General features: G+C 43.2%; 1 protein-coding gene across 2 annotated transcripts in view; it reads left to right on the plus strand.

Moving 5' to 3' along the window:
- ADAMTS16 (ADAM metallopeptidase with thrombospondin type 1 motif 16) overlaps window positions 1-20,656 on the plus strand; it is an 86,256-nt gene that overhangs the window by 38,653 nt on the left and 26,947 nt on the right. For both annotated transcript variants that reach the window (XM_081014653.1, XM_081014654.1), the window contains 5 exons: window positions 9,128-9,300; window positions 9,869-9,999; window positions 12,847-12,970; window positions 14,211-14,455; window positions 16,585-16,723. In XM_081014653.1, the coding sequence (XP_080870779.1) occupies window positions 9,128-9,300; window positions 9,869-9,999; window positions 12,847-12,970; window positions 14,211-14,455; window positions 16,585-16,723 (812 nt within the window). The remainder of the gene's footprint in view (window positions 1-9,127; window positions 9,301-9,868; window positions 10,000-12,846; window positions 12,971-14,210; window positions 14,456-16,584; window positions 16,724-20,656) is intronic.

Below are 20,656 nucleotides of genomic sequence, written 5' to 3' on the forward strand. Positions count from 1 at the left end.
CTGATTTAGCACCAAACCGCGGGTTTTCCTGGGGGAAAGCAGCGGGGCAAATGGAAGTATGGATGAGCCTTCTGTTTACCTCCATTTGAGATGTGTTGTGATACAGTTTTCCATAGTTCAGTAGCACAGCACACAATTTGCATACATAAGATCCTAAGTTTCAGTCTCCAGGATCTTCAGTTAAAAGGATCTTGTTTAACAGGGTTGGGAAAGGCATCTGCCTGAGAGCATGAAGAGCTACTGCTAGTTGAATCAGACATCTCTGTGCCAAGTAGACCAGTGATCTGACTGTGGGATGGGTTTTAATGGATAATTTATCTCATATGTGGGTTGAAGAGTTTCAAAATCCCATCCTTGGCAACAAAAGCATAGAAATTAGGCTTTAAAACCTTGTTCTGAGCTGGCTGTCCTTTCTTACCCTGCTTATTAAAGAATCAGGCAACAGCTAGTAAAGCAAGTTTAAAAATAAGATTTTTAAGAGACTTCCGGGTCAGCGCCATCGTTAATGGCGGATTCCCTCTGAGTCTCGGAGGGACCAGCTCCGCGGGATCGGGTCTTACCGCTGCGGCAAAGCAGGGGCCCTTTAAAAATCACAGGCGGGGGAAGCCTGTGAACGTGGGGACTCGGGCACCTTTTGCGCCCCCCCAAGTTGCGAAGGGGCCCATTTAAGGGCTCCGGAGCGGGACGGGGTGAGCGGCGCGGTGCTGAGAGTCGACTGCTTCTTCCGCGGAGTGAAGCCGCACAGCCGTTATCGGAGAGCGCTGACGTTTTCCTGGGACAATTGGACTTTGAAAGCAACTACCCATGAGTAGGATTAAATTGGATTTAAAAGGAGAAAAAACAAGTTAACTCGACACCGAAGCGGGAAGGTATAAACTGGAAGTCTGCCTTCCTTTCTTGTAAATAGATCAAAGCAAAGAGACTGTAAAGCGGAAACTCGGAAAGACGTTTGGAAAAAGACTTAAATCTTAACATCTGGAAAGCGGTCTCCCCTCCGGATTGCAGGAGAGGAGGGGGGGAAGGTTTGAACTGTATTTATCTGCAAAAAAAAGGGGGAAAGGAAGCTAAAATCCGCTGCCTAAAACCTGGGAACGGACTGCCCCTAGATAAAGAACGTCGTTCAGTAAGTTCGGTAAGCAGTAGACTTTTGACAGCTAACTCTGCAAAAGAGATACAGTGTTTCTGGACCACTCCTGGTTCTAAAGTAACTGTTTAAGTGCAACTGAAACTGTTGTTTTTAGATGAATTGGGGGACTTATAAGGACTATTTTCATTTTTTAAAGTTGCAAGCTTTGGCGGTTACTGTGTCCCCCTAGAGGAGGTTTGACATTGCTACAATAACAACTGGGTCAGAGGAAAATTCCATTCCAAAACAACCTTTCAACTGTGGGATCGACCTTGAATTTTCATGAGAGTGTTATGGCAGATGGGAGAGGAAAGTTAGAGCTGGCGCAGGAAAAAACAACCAGGTCTGGCAGACCCTATCAGACAGATACTGCGCAGCAGCGAAGGGCTTCAACATCTGGAGCATCTGGAACATCAGGGGCTGCTCCTCCACAGGTCAAATCAAAAGTTATGTCGTCCGAAGACATTTTGGCACATGCACTTGGAAAAATTAATGAATCTTTGGAAAATTTAGCTAAGCAGGTAGCCGAGACAAATAAACAAGTAGCTGAAGCATCAGTTAAAATTGACCTGAATACTATGAGCATTAATAATTTGGGACAGAAGGTGAATACCAATACAGAGTCTATTGAAAAATTATTACAGGAATCTGCTTTGACCCGAAAGATAGCCGAAGAAGCAAAAGATATAGCAACTGCTACTCAAGAGAAGATACCACCGGTATATAAGCAATTGGAGGACCACGGTTTGACATTGTCTATGATTGAATTGAAAGAGAAACAAAGAAATCTAAGAATCAGGGCTGTACCAGAACGTGAGAAAGACAATTTGGCCGAATTCCTTACACAGGAATTTACAGATTTTTGGCAACAGGACCTGGGGAAGGAAGAATTTAAGATAGTGAATGCATTTAGACTTGGAAGAGGACAAAGGAGGAACAAGGCTAGGGACTGCTTGATTACTATTCGAACAAAAGAGGAGAGAGACAAAATTTTGAATCTGCACTATCAAAAGACTTTGGAAATTTACGACTCAAGTGTGGAGATATTTAAGGACATTCCAAAACATCTTTTGGACTTAAGGTTTAACTACGGAGACCTAGTAGCCCTGTTGAGAAGAAATAGAATCCTCTTTAGGTGGGAATTTCCTCAAGGCTTATCCTTTAAATACAAAGGAAGAAAGATAAAAATAAGATCAGTTAACGATAAAGATAGGTTTTTGAAAGATCACGAAGAAGACCTACAGAAAGAAGCGGAATCCGGAGAAGAGCCAAAAACACTGGAAAAAGGAATACTGGACATAGCAAACTTATATTTTGGATTGCACGGCCCAGAGAAAGAGACACCATCGACAGAACAAGAACAGACACTTGGCGCAGTTGGAGGTAAAGCGAAGTAACCCCATCATGGCTCTGCAACTGTTAAGTTGGAATTGTAATGGTTTGAACTCTCCTCGAAAGAGAAAAAGTGTTTTTCATTTATTAAAAAAGGAACAATTGGACTTGATTTGCTTACAAGAAACACACGTAACAAGGTTACACAGGAAACTATTGATTAATAAAAGATTGGGACAGGAGTTTATCTCATCTGACAAAGTTAAAAAAAGAGGAGTTGTGATATATGCAAAGGAGAGACTATCACCGAAATTAATTTTTAAAGATGAACAAGGCAGATTTTTGGCAATTGAAATTCAAGTTCAAGGAGAGAAATTTTTGATCGTAGGAATTTATGCACCGAATGAGGGGAAATCTGAATTCTTTAAAAAGTTGCATGAGACTTTATTGGACTATTTGGATTACAATCTGATTCTGATGGGGGATATGAATGGAGTAGTATCTACAAACATGGACAAGGCACAAAGACAGGTAGTTACCAAGGATGGTAGACTACCGAAAACATTTTTTGAGATGACAGACAATATGGACTTAGTGGACATTTGGAGAGTAAAGAACCCCCTGGGAAGAGAGGGAACTTTCTTTTCTGAAGCCAAGATGACATGGACTAGAATTGATCAAATATGGGTAACTAGAGGAATGGCACCAAAGATAAAGAAAGTGGAAATCTGCCCAAAAACCTGCTCCGACCATAACGCTGTAAGGATGGAGATGAAACAAATATCAACTGGCTCCTTCAGATGGAGGATGAATGACACCTTATTTAGAGATGAAGAAATCTATAAAAAGGCCCAAAAAACTTTGAGAGATTATTTTGAAATAAATATGAACACCAATGTAGAAAAAAGAGTAATCTGGGACGCAAGTAAAGCTGTTATGAGAGGGTTTCTGATACAACAGAATGCAATAAAGAAGAGAAGTCAAAATGAGAAGAAAGATAAAATTTTGGAGAAAATAAAAGAAAGTGAGAAGAAACTGAGAGCAAAACCAAAGTCGCAGGAGATTTTGAGAGAAATAAAATTATATCAAGTACAATATATGAAAATGATGAATCAGGAAATAGAATGGAAAATTAAACAAATGAGACAAAAAACATTTGAATCAGCTAATAAATGTGGGAAATTGCTGGCCTGGCAAATGAAAAAAAGACAAAAATTAAATACTATCACAAACTTAGAAGTGGAAGGAAAGAATATACATAACCCAATTGAGATTAGAAACTGTTTCCAGAGGTATTTTAAACAATTATACACACAAGGGCCACAGAAAGAAATGGACATAGACAAATTTTTGAAGACAAATGGACTACAAAAAATCTCCCAAGAAAGCAAATTAATGTTGAACTATAAAATATCTGAACAGGAAGTAGAAGGTGCCATTCAAAATATGCAATTGGGCAAATCTCCAGGACCGGATGGGCTGACTTCTAGATATTATAGATCTTTGAAAGAGTGGCTATTACAACCTTTGAAGGAAGTCTGTAATGAAATATTGGAAGGGAAAAGGGCACCAGAGTCGTGGAAAGAGGCGTACATTACACTTATACCGAAAACAGAGACTGAAAAGACTCAGCTTAAGAACTACCGCCCTATATTGTTACTTAATGTGGATTACAAAATTTTTGCAGACATTTTGGCCAAGAGATTGAAAAAAGTATTGATGGAAGAGATCCATAAAGACCAAGCGGGCTTTCTCCCAGGAAGACACTTGTCTGATAATTTGAGAAATATAATTGATATTTTGGAAAAACTAGAAGTGCATATAAATACTAAAGCAGTTCTGATATTTGTGGACGCGGAGAAAGCCTTTGACAACATCTCTTGGAGCTTCATGAAGAAGAACCTACAGGGGATGGGGGTAGGTCAAGGTTTTGAAAATGGTACAGGTACAATATACTCTGAACAAAAGGCTAAATTAATTGTAAATAATGTGGTGACGGAAGAATTTAAGATAGAAAAAGGGACACGACAGGGGTGCCCAATCTCCCCACTGCTTTTTATATTGGTCCTGGAGGTTCTGCTGAATATGATTAGAAGGGACCAGTTGGTTAAAGGTATACAGGTTGGAGCCAAACAGTACAAACTGAGAGCATTTGCAGATGACTTAGTATTGACGTTACAGGAGCCAGAATCTAGTACTAAAAGGGTTTTAGAACTAATTCAAGAATTTGGTCAACTGGCAGGATTTAAACTGAACAAGTTAAAAACTAAGGTTTTAGAGAAAAATTTAACACTGATTGAAAGAGAGAGGTTTCAGAATGAGACAGGCCTGACTGTGGTTAAGAAAGTGAAATACCTGGGGATTAATATGACAGCCAAAAATGGGAACTTATTTAAAGATAATTATGAAAAATGTTGGACGGAAGTGAAAAAAGATTTAGAAATCTGGTCAAATTTGAAGCTTTCACTGTTGGGTCGTATTGCTGTGATAAAAATGAATGTATTGCCTAGAATGCTGTTTTTGTTTCAAACATTGCAAATTGTGGACAAGATGGACTGTTTCAAGAAGTGGCAGAGAGATATTTCTAGATTTGTCTGGCAGGGCAAGAAGCCCAGAATAAAATTTAAGATATTAACTGATGCAAAGGAAAGGGGTGGATTTGCCCTGCCAGACTTTAAACTTTACTATGAATCAGCAGCTTTTTGCTGGCTGAAAGAATGGCTACTTCTTGAAAACACAGACATTTTGGACTTAGAAGGTTTTAACAATGTATTTGGATGGCATGCATATCTGGGGTATGACAAGGTCAAAGCGCATAAAGCATTTAAAAACCATATTGACAGGAAAGCACTGTTTAATGTTTGGATAAGATACAAGGATTTGTTGGAAAACAAAACCCCAAGGTGGCTGTCACCGATGGAAGTGAAAGCTCTGAAAAGGCTCAATATGGAGGCCAATTGGCCGAAATATTGGGAAATTTTGGAACAAGATGGAGATAGACTGAAACTGCAGAGTTTTGAGAAACTAAAAAATAAAGTGCGAGACTGGCTTCATTATTATCAGATAATGGAGGCATATAATTTGGACAAGAAAATTGGCTTCCAGGTGGAAAAATCAAAATTAGAAACAGAACTGTTAGAACCCAAAACTAAGAATTTGTCAAGAATGTATAACTTGCTGTTGAAATGGAATACTCAGGATGAAACGGTGAAATCTGCTATGATTAAATGGGCACAAGATGTTGGACATAATATTATGTTTGCTGACTGGGAACAGTTATGGACCACAGGTATGAAGTTTACGGCATGTAATGTCCTAAGAGAGAATATTATGAAAATGATATACAGGTGGTACATGACCCCAGTCAAGCTTGCAAAAATCTATCATTTGCCCGACAATAAATGCTGGAAATGTAAAGAAACTGAAGGTACATTCTTTCACCTTTGGTGGACGTGCCCAAGGATTAAGGCCTTCTGGGAAATGATATATAAAGAACTGAAAAAGGTATTTAAACATACCTTCTTGAAGAAACCAGAGGCCTTTCTCCTAGGCATAGTCGGCCAATTGGTGCCAAAGAAGGACAGAACTTTTTTTATGTATGCCACAACAGCAGCAAGAATACTCATTGCAAAGTATTGGAAGACACAAGATTTACCCACTGTGGAAGAATGGCAGGTGAAGCTGATGGACTATATGGAACTGGCAGAAATGACTGGCAGAATCCGAGACCAGGGAGAAGAGTCGGTGGAAGAAGATTGGAAGAAATTCAAAGATTATCTACAGAAATATTGTAAAATTAATGAATGTTAGAATGATGTTGGATAGTAATTAAGTGGTTTCCAGCTGTAATGCTTTAAGGGAATATGAAAAAAGGGTTATAAATAGGTAAAAATTTAATATTATTACTTTTAAAGGATTTGCTGAACCAACAGATTGAAGTGGAATACAAAAAAGGGAGGTATGAGGAGGTCCGGGAAATAAGTCAAAGGAAAATAAGTAATGGAAAATCTGTGTGTTTTTAACTATTTTTATTTTTTATTTTTGTCATTTTTTTTCCTTTCATTTTTATTGTAATATTTTAAAAAATCTTAATAAATAACTTATTTAAAAAAAAAAAGTTTAAAAATAAGATTTACTTACTTTATAATCATTCATTAGTTCACAGCAACAGTAGCCAGAAAAAAGTATGCAGGCAAAATACTTATATTTACAGTTTACCCAGCTTCAGACATGTGCCTAAAACTGCAGCAAGCAGAGGCATGTCTGCATCCAAAGTTGGTCAAAGGAAGAGAGGGAGAGGAACAGGAAGTATATGCTCCTTCCTTTCCAGGAGAGGAAGGGAAATGACATAACACAGAGTCCTCTCTAGCAATTGTATTTCTATGGTTTAAGTATCTGCCTACCAACAATACAGCTCTGTGGACTTAGCCACTTCTCATTCTAACTAGCAAGAGCGTGCATTTGTAAGGTCTGACTGCTAATGTACCACACTGACAGCGTCACATGCTCCTTGAAAGGAGCAAAAGTCAGTGGGACTTACTTCTGTACTCCTTGGAGGAAGAGCACTATGGAGACATAAAAATCATCAGTTGTTTAAAAAATGTTTGAGGGGAGGGTGTTTCCCGTAACATGAAATCTCAGCAAATACATTTAAACAGCTAAGGAAATGTTTTAAAGCACACCCTTTCTCTGGGGAGCTATGCATAGCCTCCTACTTTATCTTCACAGGTTAAACTAAGGTATGGGTTAAACTGAGGGACAGTGACTTGCCCAAGGCCAAGCATTAGGCTTTGTGGCACCACAGCAATTTGAACCTTGGTCTCCCTAGGCCTCCCTATGTTCAGCCATAACCAGTACTTCACGCTGGAGGTACTTATTTGTTTCTGCTCCACAAAAGTTTAACCAGATGTTTTTAGGATGCTTTCTTGGCTTATCTTTGTTCAAAACCAACTTCTTAACAATTTCCTTTAGCGTTCAGATGCTGAGAGTGCATTTCCATTGCACGGTATCTGCAAAACTGGCATGGTCATGTTCAGGCTGATTTCCAGAAAATGTAACAGAGGTTCCAAGGCACCTTCAGAAAATGCAGAGGGAAACACTCTGGCCAATCTTGGCTAACCAATCAAAATAAGCACAGATGTTTGTTATTGAGCACATAAATGTATATAAGGCCATACTGAAACTGCAGTCTGCTTGAATTTTAAGGATGTAAGATATGGATATTATATTGTGCAAAATTAAATGCAGTAGAAGCCTGGTATTGTGGAATTGACTGTGCCCCTCCCAATTTCAGATGAGGGAAGGTGCCATAGTTTCTTTTTACTGCTCCTTGATTTAAAACATACCCTACAAATGAAAATAAAATAGCGTGTCAGAGGTGAAGTTTGTGGTCCAGACTGCTCTGTGTAGGCTAATTTTGTATTTGCTGCAAGTTTGTTTTGTTTTTATGGAGTCCGGTATTCACTTAGTCAAGTACACCTCATGTAGTAGAGCCTATTCTGCCACCTCGGTGTGTTAAATGTGTAGACCAGGTCTTTGACAAAGTTGGAGAGATGGATTCAAAAAGGGTGATCTAGTGCTCAAGAATATCTGTACTGAAACTAGAAGCCCTTGTCTGCATCCTCCAACTAACGTCTGTATTCGATTGGAATAGGAACTTTCTCAGTGTCACTTGACCTATTCCCCCTACGCAATGTATTGTTGGTGCCAACTAGATGCTTGGTAATCGTGGCAGAAATATGCTACCAGACATTTGCCTGGTAGCTGGAGGATGTCTTCTCACTAGGGGGTAAACTTAGGATATAATATGATATGCATAATTGCATTTCCTTGGGCTTATCATTTGACCTTCTCTTGGCACAAAGAATATTCTAAGTGCCTTAATGCAGTCCCCATCAAGCCACGAAGCACATTTAGCTTTGGAATGTACACATCCTTCAACTTTATTAAAATAGTTATGGGGGATTTCCACATTGACCTCAGACCTTGACACAGATGGCTTTTTAAATGTTAATTTGTTTAGGGTTTGATCTTGTAAACAGCCTGCTTTTCCAGAATGCCTTCAGCAACTGAAGGGGACAGTGGGAATGAACCTGGGAACAAAAGCTTTCTGTGAGTTAGGAGCTGGTGTGGTTTTAGCTTAACTGGAAGAAAGATCCAGTGAGATCTGAGCATATGACAATGAGAAGAGGGGGGCATCCTGTTCTTATTGGTGCAGTTTGACTTTGTTGTTAGCTCACCTGCACCTCAACTTGAGAGTACAGTGGTACCTCAGGTTACATACGCTTCAGGTTACAGACTCCACTAACCCAGAAATAGTGCTTCAGGTTAAGAACTTTGCTTCAGGATGAGAACAGAAATCGTGCTCCGGCAGTGCGGCGACAGCAGGAGGCCCCATTAGCTAAAGTGGTGCTTCAGGTTAAGAACAGTTTCAGTTAAGAACGGACCTCCGGAATGAATTAAGTACTTAACCCCGAGGTACCACTGTATTGCAAGGAAGCCTGTACTGAATGCACTGAGGCTGATGGATTCAACTAAGCTGGAATCAAAATGTCGCTATGCGAATGGCTACTCTACCCTCTGCTTTGTGTTGGTTTATTCAAGTACATGTTGTTAAAATGGTTAGCAGCTGATGTGAAGTAATCTTCCTCCCCCACCTCAACATTGCAGACCGTCGCATGGAGGAAAGTTCTGCGAGGGTTCCTCTCGGATGTTGAAACTCTGCAACAGTCAGAAGTGCCCAAAGAACAGCATTGGCTTCAGAGCAGCCCAGTGTGCAGAATTCAACAGCAAGCGGTTCAGAGGATGGAACTACAAGTGGAAGCCTTACACTCAAGTAGCAGGTGAATTTAAATCTGGGATTTAAGATTCTGCTGTTTAAAGATATGGGCATGATTCCCCACCCAAAGCAAGTACGCAATTGAAGATGCCTGGACGTTCCGTGCAATGGAAGGAACATGTGGGGCTTCCGTATGTGACTTTGGTGGTTCCCACTCACCTCCTGGATCACAGTATCTGCAGGACCAATTCAGCTGGGCTTTTAGACTACATATTATTTTCTCTTTGGGCTCATCCACACTTCCGATTGTCCCACAATTTCTAGGTATGGGTTGGAGAGGTTGCATTTTTGTTCCACAGCTTTCCCCAGGAAAACCCACTGCTTACTACTGAATTGGAACAAACGTCAATTGGGTTTTGTGCAGATTGACGGAAGAAATTGCGGTGCAAATGGAAGTGTGGGTGATCCTTTCTCATAAATCATGCAAACATGACCTCTGCTTCATCAGATACCTTGTTTTAAGAGAACATGAGGGTTATTGTACCCTAATCTCTCTGTGTCCAACCCCCATCCCAAGCAACAGTCCAATGGACAAAAATAAACGTATGTCCGTGGTTGTGTTTGCATTTCAGATCAAGACTTGTGCAAGCTGTACTGTATTGCAGAAGGCTTTGATTTCTTCTTTTCTCTGTCGAACAAAGTAAAAGACGGGACACCCTGCTTGGAAGATAGCCCTAATGTCTGTATAGATGGGATTTGTGAGGTAATAATGAAATAAGGTACTCTATTTTGCCATTCACTCAACATTCCTTACCTGTAATAAGCAATGAAGGCAAAGTGTGACGTCTGATTACCTTTCATTTTATGTTGTTCAAGAGGGAGGGGTAAAATGTCAGGCTGGAGTTGGACGTTGCAGGAGTTGCATGTGGCTGATGCCAAAAACATCGCCAACAGTCTCGTCTTCCTCTCTTCTACCCTCCGGTCCACATCTAGCAATACAAAAGGATGCAGGCAGCAAAGTGAAGTGTCAAGAGGGTAAATGACAACACGGTATACATGTTGTATTGCGAAATGCTATCTGGAGAGAAAGGAAGAGGCAAGTCAGGGTCGCTATTTTGGTGACAGTTGTGTTTTTCCCAAAAGTACTGGATCTGGTCTCAGGAAATGTAATATGGCTTGGAAGCTTCAGTTGTCCTAATCAATAGATCAGTCAACTATGACTGTTTAATCCTGTGTGCATTTAGGGTTTAGATGGTAAGGTAGCGCCATATGGTATTCTGCTCTGATCATGTATAGCCAGGGATGGCGTGTTGCTCTAATATTTAGAGCAAGAAACTAGATATGGGGAAGTGAGGTAGAAGAGGAGAAAGGTTCCTCTTGTGTTCCAGTTTTGGTGTAAAGATCAGGCCAAAGATTAGCTTTCTAAAACCTGCTTTATGGTGGAATCAGTGGGGCTTACTTCCAAGTAAACAGGCATAGGGCCTGGCTTTAGTTGAATTAATTGGTTAGGCCTAATTTTGATAGAGGCACACTTTTTTTGTCTTTTGAAGCTATTTTGGTTCAAGTGTGTTGATGTAGTATAGAATTGCAATATTGCTATGTGCATCTTAATCTCCGAGTAGTAAGAGATGTCAGGATTCCCGGCGCATCGCTTGGGTTTGGTTTTCATGGCATGACAGTTACTAGAGGCTGCTGGCATTTTGTATGAGGGGTTTATTTATGCTCCTATACAGATTGGGCATAAAATGGAAAGTTCATAATGTTAATGCTGCCACAGATCCTGCTCTCGCATTAGGTTTGGCAGTGGGGGAGTGGTCAACCCCATACCACTTGATTCTGTTCACCTTTCAAAAGGGTCTCCAGCTACAGGTTTCCGTGACGATTCATTGCCCTAGCTTACATTTAGGTAAAGGGACCCCTGACCATTAGGTCCAGTCGTGACCGACTCTGGGGTTGCGGCGCTCATCTTGCTTTATTGGCCGAGGGACGCAGCATACAGCTTCCGGGTCATGTGGCCAGCATGACTAAGCCGCTTCTGGCGAACCAGAGCAGCACACGGAAACGCCGTTTACCTTCCCGCCGGAGTGGTACCTATTTATCTACTTGCACTTTGACGTGCTTTCAAACTACTAGGTTGGCAGGAGCAGGGACTGAGCAACAGGAGCTCACCCCGTCGCAGGGATTCGAACCGCCAAACTTCTGATCGGCAAGTCCTAGGCTCTGTGGTTTAACCCCTAGCTTACATTACAAAACAGATATTTAACAAACCTGGCTATCTACTTAACAAAGAAACTGGTCTGGCCATTTTAGCAGTCCCTTTCTGTACAGAATCCAGTCTTACATCTGTAAAAGCACAGGATTGGAAGGAAACCACAAAAACCCATTCAGATCTAACCCTGCTCTCATTACAATATTAAATATGGCCTCTCCTTCTAAAAATAAATTAAAGATGGCCTTGGAGATGAACGTAGTTGCTCATTCTTTGTTCCTTTTTGAGAATGCAACGATACTCTGTTTCCATTGAAATAATAAAAGTCTGCAATCCCGACCCCACTTACCTGGGAGAATGCCCCAGTGAATTTGGTAGGACTCACTTCTGAGTAGACGGGGTTAAGATTGCACTGCAGCTGGCTTCCAAAAGATATACAGCATAACATCAGAAATGGTCCAGGACAAGAAAACAATTACAGTGACCCACAGACAAGTCCAGGGACATGGGTGGTGCTATGGCCTAAACCACAGAGCCTAGGGCTTGCTGATCAGAAGGTCGGCGGTTCAAACCCCCGTGACAGGGTGAGCTCCCGTTGTTCGGTCCCAGCTCCTGCCAACCTAGCAGTTCAAAAGCACGTCAAAGTGCAAGTAGATAAATAGGTACCACTCCGGCGGGAAGGTAAACGGCGTTTCCGTGCGCTGCTCTGGTTCGCCAGAAGAGACTTAGTCATGCTGGCCACATGACCCGGAAGCTGTATGCCGGCTCCCTCGGCCAATAAAGAGAGATGAGCACCGCAACCCCAGAGTTGGTCATGACTGGACCTAATGGTCAGGGGTCCCTTTACCTTTACAGACAGATCCAGCAAAAACTTCAGCGACAGTTTTCCCTCAAGGAATTTGGTTTTTTCCCTTTCCTCCAGCCACTTTCAGTGTTGGAACAGGGCTGAGAAGAGAAGCTATGGATTGGGGAAGCCCTGGCGTGAGCTAGTAAAAAAAGAAGCAGCAGAAATTGGCTGTCCCTGCTTTAAATTGTCAGTAAGGTGTTGACCCCTTCTCATTTTTTATTGTTCCACTTTTATTCTGCCGCTCCACCCAGAGGGCATGAAGAGGCCATTGGGCCTATTGTGGAGAGTTACAGAATGCGGGGGGGAGGAAGAGAGATTCCACATGTCAACATAGTTTCATATTATGAGCAATAATACCCTGGCAATTACCCAAGGTGAATGAGGCTTTCTTTCCCCAAATGTCTGCTTACTCAGCCTTTTGTCTGGAGAAATGAAACATGCCTAGGAAATAAAATTTTAAAAGTCTGATGGTTTCCTTCTAACTTTTGCAACTGACTTATCACTATGATCTAAACGCAGACGTTGCAGATGATCGTGTGGTCCTTGCCTTGCAGGTGGTTGGCTGTGATCACGTCCTAGGCTCCAGTTCTGTGGAAGATTCTTGTGGAGTGTGCAAAGGAGACAATTCAAGCTGTAGAATATATAAGGGGCAGTACACAAAATACCACCCTACTAATCGTAAGTGTGCGTTGAAACAGCATGAGTAACTTCAGACTCGTAGCTGGCATTGCTCAAGAGTTCAAAGAAACCAAAGAAATCTGTTCAGTTTTGAAAGGTTCAGTCTGCTGTCTCAATTCAAACTGGTGCTAAAGTGTATCTAAAGACAGATTAAAACCTGCTCCCTGATCTCAAGAACCACCATGCAAAATTTGGTTATGATAACTTAAGAGGTGTCCAGATGCATATGGAATAGACAAGCAATTTCCCAAAATACAGTAGTACCTCGGAAGTTGAATGGAATCTGTTCTGAATTGCTGTTTGTTCCTTATCAGTGTTAAGGAGTGGGTTTTCGGTGCTCGTACATGGACCAGGAAAGCACTGACTTGTGCCTAGAAAGTGTGCAGCCGAAGTTAAGTGTGGATGTGCCCTTTGTCAAATGCATAGGAAGAGGGGTGCAGTGGGGGTGGTTCGCCCGGGGGAGTGACAACCCCCCCTGGGTGAATCGCCCCACTGCACCGCCATCAGCCCCCTGACAGGAGGATTGCGCCACGATCGGACCCCTGCTGGGAGGATCGCACCACCACACCGCACTTGGACCCCCAAGCAGATTGTGCCACCGCAGTGATTGCTCCCGTGGGCAGATCACCCCACCCCCATGGGTGGCTCGCCCCGCCCCCAGGTGCACGCCGCTCTGGGTGCCCGAGCGGCTAGCTCCAACTCTGCCCCTTATATACTAATTCCCCTTGTCCCCTAATGATACAGGTTCACCATCACATCCATCCACCACCAACACATGTTAAAACAGCTGGGTAGATTCCAAAACTCTCTTTGAAAACCCTGCTTTTAGCCCAAGTAGGAGAGGATAGATGAAGCGGGTAGCAGGAGTGATAACCACGCCAGTTGGGTAACATGAAAACAATTCAGGCAAGATCCATGGACCACCATACTCTACATCCCTACCTGGAGTGTGTTCTCTCCTGCCCAAGGTCTGCAAAATAGGAGCTCGAGTGACCTGCACTATTGACCAGTGAGGGGGCGGAAGACCAGGTTCTTAATATTTAATATAGGAACTTTATACTGGCTGCCAGTCACAGAAGCTAATGTTGCACACCATGAGGATTCCAACTTAAGTCTCAGCAGCAACAGAGCCTTAAAATTAAACAAGAACTTGATGAGTGAATAATTCCCTTCTGGCTCCCCACCTTCATGTGGTGCTGGCTAGGATACTAAACTCGGTTTCTCTTCCTCCTTTGTCTAGAGTACTACAACTTAGTTACTATCCCTGCTGGAGCACGAAGCATCCGTGTGTATGAAATGAACACCTCCAGCTCCTACATTGCTGTTCGGAGTTCCAGTAAAAAATACCACCTCAATGGCTACTGGACCGTTGACTGGCCAGGGAGATACACGTTTGCTGGATCTGTTTTTGACTACCGAAGGCCACCTAACCAGCCGGAGACATTAACTGCTCCTGGGCCGACAAATGAAAGTGTGGTAATAGAGGTACGTTACGTTGTGATACTTAAGTTCCATGGTCCAAAAGTTGAGAGAACATTGTGCAGTTACATGACATGGCCTGTCCCAGATAAGGAAGGCATGTGTCTGATAGTTATATGCCCTCTTCAGACAGGTTGTGTGCCCACAACCCAAGACTTCTCTTTTTTATATATACAATTTATTAATTTTATGATAACAAAAAAAAGCTAAAACAAAACAAAACAAAAACATCAAAATCATACTACTTAATTAATTGACTTCCCTCCAACTCCCCCTCCTGGTTCCATTTTTTTGTACTTATTTATACACGTCCATTGAGTCTTATACTCTTAACTATCTGATTTTAAAACCTTGTGCATATTATTACATTTGACCTTTAAAAGTTCAACTAATGTAGAAGCCAATACACAAAGTTTACTAATTATGCCTGAACATTTCTCCCTTTTTTAAGAGATAATAAAAAAGAACAATGTACTTTTTTCTTTCCAGGGCTTCAAATTGTCTAGCGTGTCCACCATAATTCATTCATTTGTTTTGCCAATCTCCTTCATCTTCTTTGATGGTGGCTTCTTCCTTCTGTAGAGGTGGGCTAGTCTTGGCCTGGAGTCCGTTCTCAGATGTAGGGACAAAGTCTTTTGCATGATAAATCCATTAAGTCATGTACCTTCCAAAATAATAGCTTCAATTTTTTAAACAAAGGTCATTTTCAACATATTCTTCAAATCTTTATACAGTCATACCTCATGTTACGTTTGCTTCAGGTTGAGCATTTTCAGGTTGCGTCCCGCGGCAACCCGGAAGTACCAGAAAGGGTTACTTCCGGGTTTCACCACTCATGCATGCACAGACGCGCAAAATGATGTCCCGCACATGTGCAGAAGTGGCGAATCGCAACCCGCGCACTCGCAGACATGGGTTGTGTTCTGCTCATGTTGCGAACGGGCCTCCAGAACGGATCCCGTTCACAACCAGAGGTACCCCTGTATATCACTTCCCAGGCTTTCTTAATAATTTTACATTACCATCACATATGCTAGCCTCTCATACCTAACCTGAGACTTCTCCAGCGCGGAAGTCATGGCTTCTCTCCCCTTTTCAAGCCCTTCCTACTTCTAGGAGACAGTGGGGCTGGGGAAGATGGGGAATCTACTGACCCGCCCCTCATCTCAACTACCCCTTCTCCACCTTCCTCCACCTCAGACTGCCCTGACTCCCCCTCCTCCCTTGGCTCCTGACTTGCAGGTGGCATGACACCCCATAAATAACTAGTCCCCTCTCTTGGGTCATTCCAGTGGTCCCCCTCCTCTGCCCCGCCAGTCCCTGACATTAGAGCATGTTACTGTAGAATCATTCACTCTCTGCCTAACCTACCTTAATCGGTTGTTGTGAGGATAATATCGGGGGGGGGGAGAACTAGGTACACTATCTTCAGCTCCTTGGAGGACCAGCTGGCATATGGATGTAATAAATAAATGTATGAAGACAAATTCAGTTACTATTACTGGGTAATATCCAATCAACATGTTCCATCGGTGTTATGCATTAGTTGAGCACCACCCATTGTTGCTGTTGTAGTAAACCAGGGATCAGCAAGGTTTACCGGCCATGGGCCGGATTACTCCCATGGAGATCGTCTGTGGGCTGAGCGCGACACTGGAAATCACGTCTGTGTATGTCCGCAACGCCGGAAATCGCTTCTGCACATGCCCAGACGCCAAAATTGTGCCTGTGCAGAAGCGATTTTCGGCATCTGGACATGCACAGGCGTGATTTCCAGTGCCACTCAGCGAGTCCCTGCACCGCGCTGCGTCGGTTTAGTGCAGCGTGCAGGGGACTTGTCGAGCGGGCGGCTCAGTTCGGGTGCGGCTCGTGGGCCGGTAAAACAGTCTTCGTGGGCTGCATCCAGCCCATGGGCTACACATTGCCGACCCCTGTAGTAAACCTTTAGAGTTTGCTTTTTATATTGAGCAATATATAAATAATAGCTTAACATTAAGTATATAAATAAATAAATAGTAAATCTTTAGAAGGCATACTTTCCTTTCAGAGAAACTCTCTTGCTAACTCCACATTCAAAATTTCAGCAAATGCTAAGCCTATGCTGCTATCTTTCCCTCTTTTGTTTTGTTTCTTAGCTTCTCTCTCAAGGCAAAAACCTAGGAATTGGCTGGGAATATTCCCTTCCCAAGGCAGAAAGTGAAAAAATGACAGCACTGAAGCCTAACTATACATGGGCCGTCACCCATTCTGAATGCTCCGTCTCGTGTGGAGGAGGTAATGTATCTCTGAAATGTTCAAAAATACAGTTTTATTGCAGACCACAGACTCTTTCCTGTCCAGGAATAGCCCTCACTAGGCACTTCCAGGCTGCTCGAAAATGTAACCTGTAGGAATAGAAAGCTCATTTATGGGCTATATAATTAGGTTGGCTCCTTCGTGTTATGTTAAATATGGCGATGGGGGGTGCCCAATACTTTGTTACGCTGATCTTCACTGTGCAGAGGAAAGTATTGCTTTAACATGACACTAGAAGAAGCAATACCAACCAATCATACTTCTAAGACTTCAAGTAATTCCACATGTCACTCTGAAGAACATTATTAGCTGGACACCGGGAAGTAGAAGGAGCAGCAGTAACCAATTAAAGAGAGGACTTCCTTTTCTGGAAATTCAGAGCCACTGTTTCTGCTTTAGTGGGATGGTAGCACTTCTGGCCCAGTTCGTCTTGATGGGCGGCTGTTGGAGCAGGAATGGCAACACACTTGAACCTGTCATTTGCAGGTGATAAGTGCTCTGATTCCCATGAAAGAGCCTTTTTATTCCCACTGCTACTCTGGCTTTTCCTTCCTTGATGGAGGGCTTGTCCACACTTACGTTTTGCCCTGCCCTTTCCAAGCAAGAGGTCTGCGCTTTAACACTCCCTTGTCCGTGTGTTGGTTTTTTGTTTTGCTTTTGCCCTGAGCTTTCCCCACAAAAACCTTCTCTTTAGCGCTGAATCGGAGCAAACATCATTCTACCATTTATCCATCCTAGAGACCTCTGACCCTTTTCCTCTGCCCCTTCCTCCCTACTCCTCCACTGGAGATATGTGTTGTGTGGCGAATCCCCCCACCCCAGTGGAAATAATGACACATGACACAATTATTAAGGTTAATGGGCTAAATAAGGCCACAACTTTATTAGTTACAGGTGATGAGCGGTATTGGCTTAGGCATTGGTCCTAACCGACTATATCCGACTTCAGCCTGTCTGCTTGAAGTCTGGGAAGGGTTAACCCACCAGTAGGGGGAGTCCTGCTGATGCACATCAACTAGGAACTCCCCCGGGGTCACCAATAGGGGGCGTGCCTTAGGCCCTCACCTCCCCAGGCTTCAGACAAGGCCACGCCCCCCAGAATCCTTTATCAGACTACCCTTCAATATGCGGGGCAGGTGATGGCACTACCTCCATTCTTCCAATGCCTAACCACCAATGCCTAACCACCAATATCAAGAAAGTTGTGATGATTTTGCTACGAGGTAGGCGAAAACCAAGTGGCTGGTGCCAATCTGCCAAGTGGAAAAGTTCCTCCCAGGACCCTCAATGGCGACCATCCAAGGTCCATAGCAAGGTCCAGGAATGAAAACCTTATAGGGCGGGAGGGTGTGAAAGCAGGAACAGCTGGCAGGCGGCAAAGAGGGAAATCCCCAGCCGTGTCCTGCTTTAAATAAGGCAGGCCACATCCCCAGAGCCAGCCGATTGGCTGGCCAGGAGGTGACGTGGCCGGGAATCCCCCCAATTGGGGCTATGGCCGTGAAGCCCGCAACTCCACCTCCTCCGAAGGGCGGAAGTGGCTTTGCTTCCACCATTCTCTGCTTCTGCTTCCTGGCTCCTCCTTGCTTCCATGCCAATGGTGTGGCTTCCCTGTTGGCAGAGCTGAGCAAAGAGGTCCCTCGGCTCCATTCGAAACATCTCCATCAGAGTAGACTGGGGCTTTGGATTGCTCTGTGAAGAAGGAGGGGTTCCTTGTTTCCTGGCTATGCTTCATAAAAAGTTGGTGGTAGAGGCAAACAGCTCTGCCTCTCTTTTAAATCAGAACCAGTGAAGCCGGTGAAGGTCCTGTGTGAGTGCCTGGAGGCGGTTGGAGGATGGATGGCGGCTAACAGATTGAGGTTGAATCCTGACAAGACTGAAGTACTGTTTTGGGGGGACAGGGGGCAGGCGGGTGTGGGGGACTCCCTGGTCCTGAATGGGGTAACTGTGCCCCTGAAGGACCAGGTGCGCAGCCTGGGAGTCATTTTGGACTCACAGCTGTCCATGGAGGCGCAGGTTAATTCTGTGTCCAGGGCAGCTGTCTACCAGCTCCATCTGGTACGCAGGCTGAGACCCTACCTGCCTGCGGACTGTCTTGCCAGAGTGGTGCATGCTCTAGTTATCTCCCGCTTGGACTACTGCAATGCGCTCTACGTGGGGCTACCTTTGAAGGTGACCCGGAAACTGCAATTAATCCAGAATGCGGCAGCTAGACTGGTGACTGGGAGTGGCCGCCGGGACCACATAACACCGGTCCTGAGAGATCTGCATTGGCTCCCAGTACGTTTCTGAGCACAATTCAAAGTGTTGGTGCTGACCTTTAAAGCCCTAAACGGCCTCGGTCCTGTATACCTGAAGGAGCGTCTCCACCCCCATCATTCAGCCTGGACACTGAGGTCCAGCACCGAGGGCCTTCTGGCAGTTCCCTCACTGCGAGAAGTGAGGTTACAGGGAACCAGACAGAGGGCCTTCTTGGTAGTGGCGCCCGCCCTGTGGAACGCCCTCCCTTCAGATGTGAAGGAAATAAGCAGCTATCTTCTTTTTAAAAGACATCTAAAGGCAGCCCTGTTTAGGGAAGTTTTTAATATTTAATGCTGTATAGTTTTTAACACATGATTGGAAGCTGCCCAGAGTGGCTGGGGAAACTCAGCCAGATGGGCAGGGTATAAATAATAAATTATTATTATATTATATATAAACAGGATCAGGCCTGAGGACTGGATGGTGAAACGGGGGGGGGGGGGTCAAAACTGATGGATCTTGGGCTTCCAGTTGCCTATCTCTAAGTTGACCCCATGAACATTTTGTGTGTGTGAATGTGTAGCAAACACACACAGACATATACACTTGCCCTCGGATGTGGATGCTCTCAGCTACACTGCCTTGTATTCTGAGAAGGTACCCGGACACCAAGGCTTGATTTCAGACAAAGAGTAAATTGTAAGATGCCAGAGTTTGAGCAGCCTCCATATGGGGTGATAATCCTGTTGCTTGTTCTCTGTGAACATCTGCCACCTGGTTCAAAAGACCAAAACACTGGGAAAAGAAGAGCTGATGTCATCAAGAAGGTAAAGGTCAAAGTGACTGTGATCCATCAGAAGCTGAAGCTGGTCCTTGTTTCAGCAGCTCTAATGCAAATACTTTCCCCTTTGATCTAAGGCTGCTATGCTTGTCAAACTGTAACAGTATTTTTAAGTGATCAGTTTGTTCCCCAGGAGGAAAAAAAAAAAAACCTTCCTTTCATCTTTTCGACTTTTCATTTACAGTATATGTGTTACAATCTCTTGGATCGTTAGGATTAGTTACTGATACATTACTGAATTTCACATGGCTAAAACTGGAACTAAACGCTCGGCAGCTTGCGTGTTTTTCAAAAGTAAGCAGCCAGGCTTCTCTGTTAGAAAAGGAAGGGGAATTTCCAGGGGAGAAGCCAAGGTTGGGAAGGAAGCCACTTAAGCCTTTGCCCATTCACCACTATTCTTATCGCTGGAGCTCTGGATATTAAAGAGCCAAAATAATTTTTTTTTTTTAATGATATTTATTAAAGTTTCAAAAAATACAAAAACAGAAAATAAAAATAGAAGAAAATACAAAATACAGAAAAAAGGATAAAGTTTTTAAAATATAGCAAAAAGAAAAAAAAGGAAAAAAAGGAAACATACAAAATAAAAACAATTAAAAACACATCGTTAGTTTTCCATAACATATCCTCCTTTCACTTATTTCCCCGGACCTCCTCGGACCTCCCTTTTTTGTATTCCAGTTCAGTTTGTTAGTTCAGCAAGTCCTTACCATTAAGCTTTTACCCATTTATAAAACCTTTTTTCGTATCTCTTAAAGCATTACAGCTGGAAACCACTTAGTTTCTATCCAACATCCTTCTAAAATTCCTTAATTTTACAATATTTCTGTAAA

The sequence above is a fragment of the Podarcis pityusensis genome (assembly GCF_964106645.2).
Source record: "Podarcis pityusensis genome assembly, chromosome: 7".
Lineage (NCBI taxonomy): Eukaryota > Metazoa > Chordata > Lepidosauria > Squamata > Lacertidae > Podarcis > Podarcis pityusensis.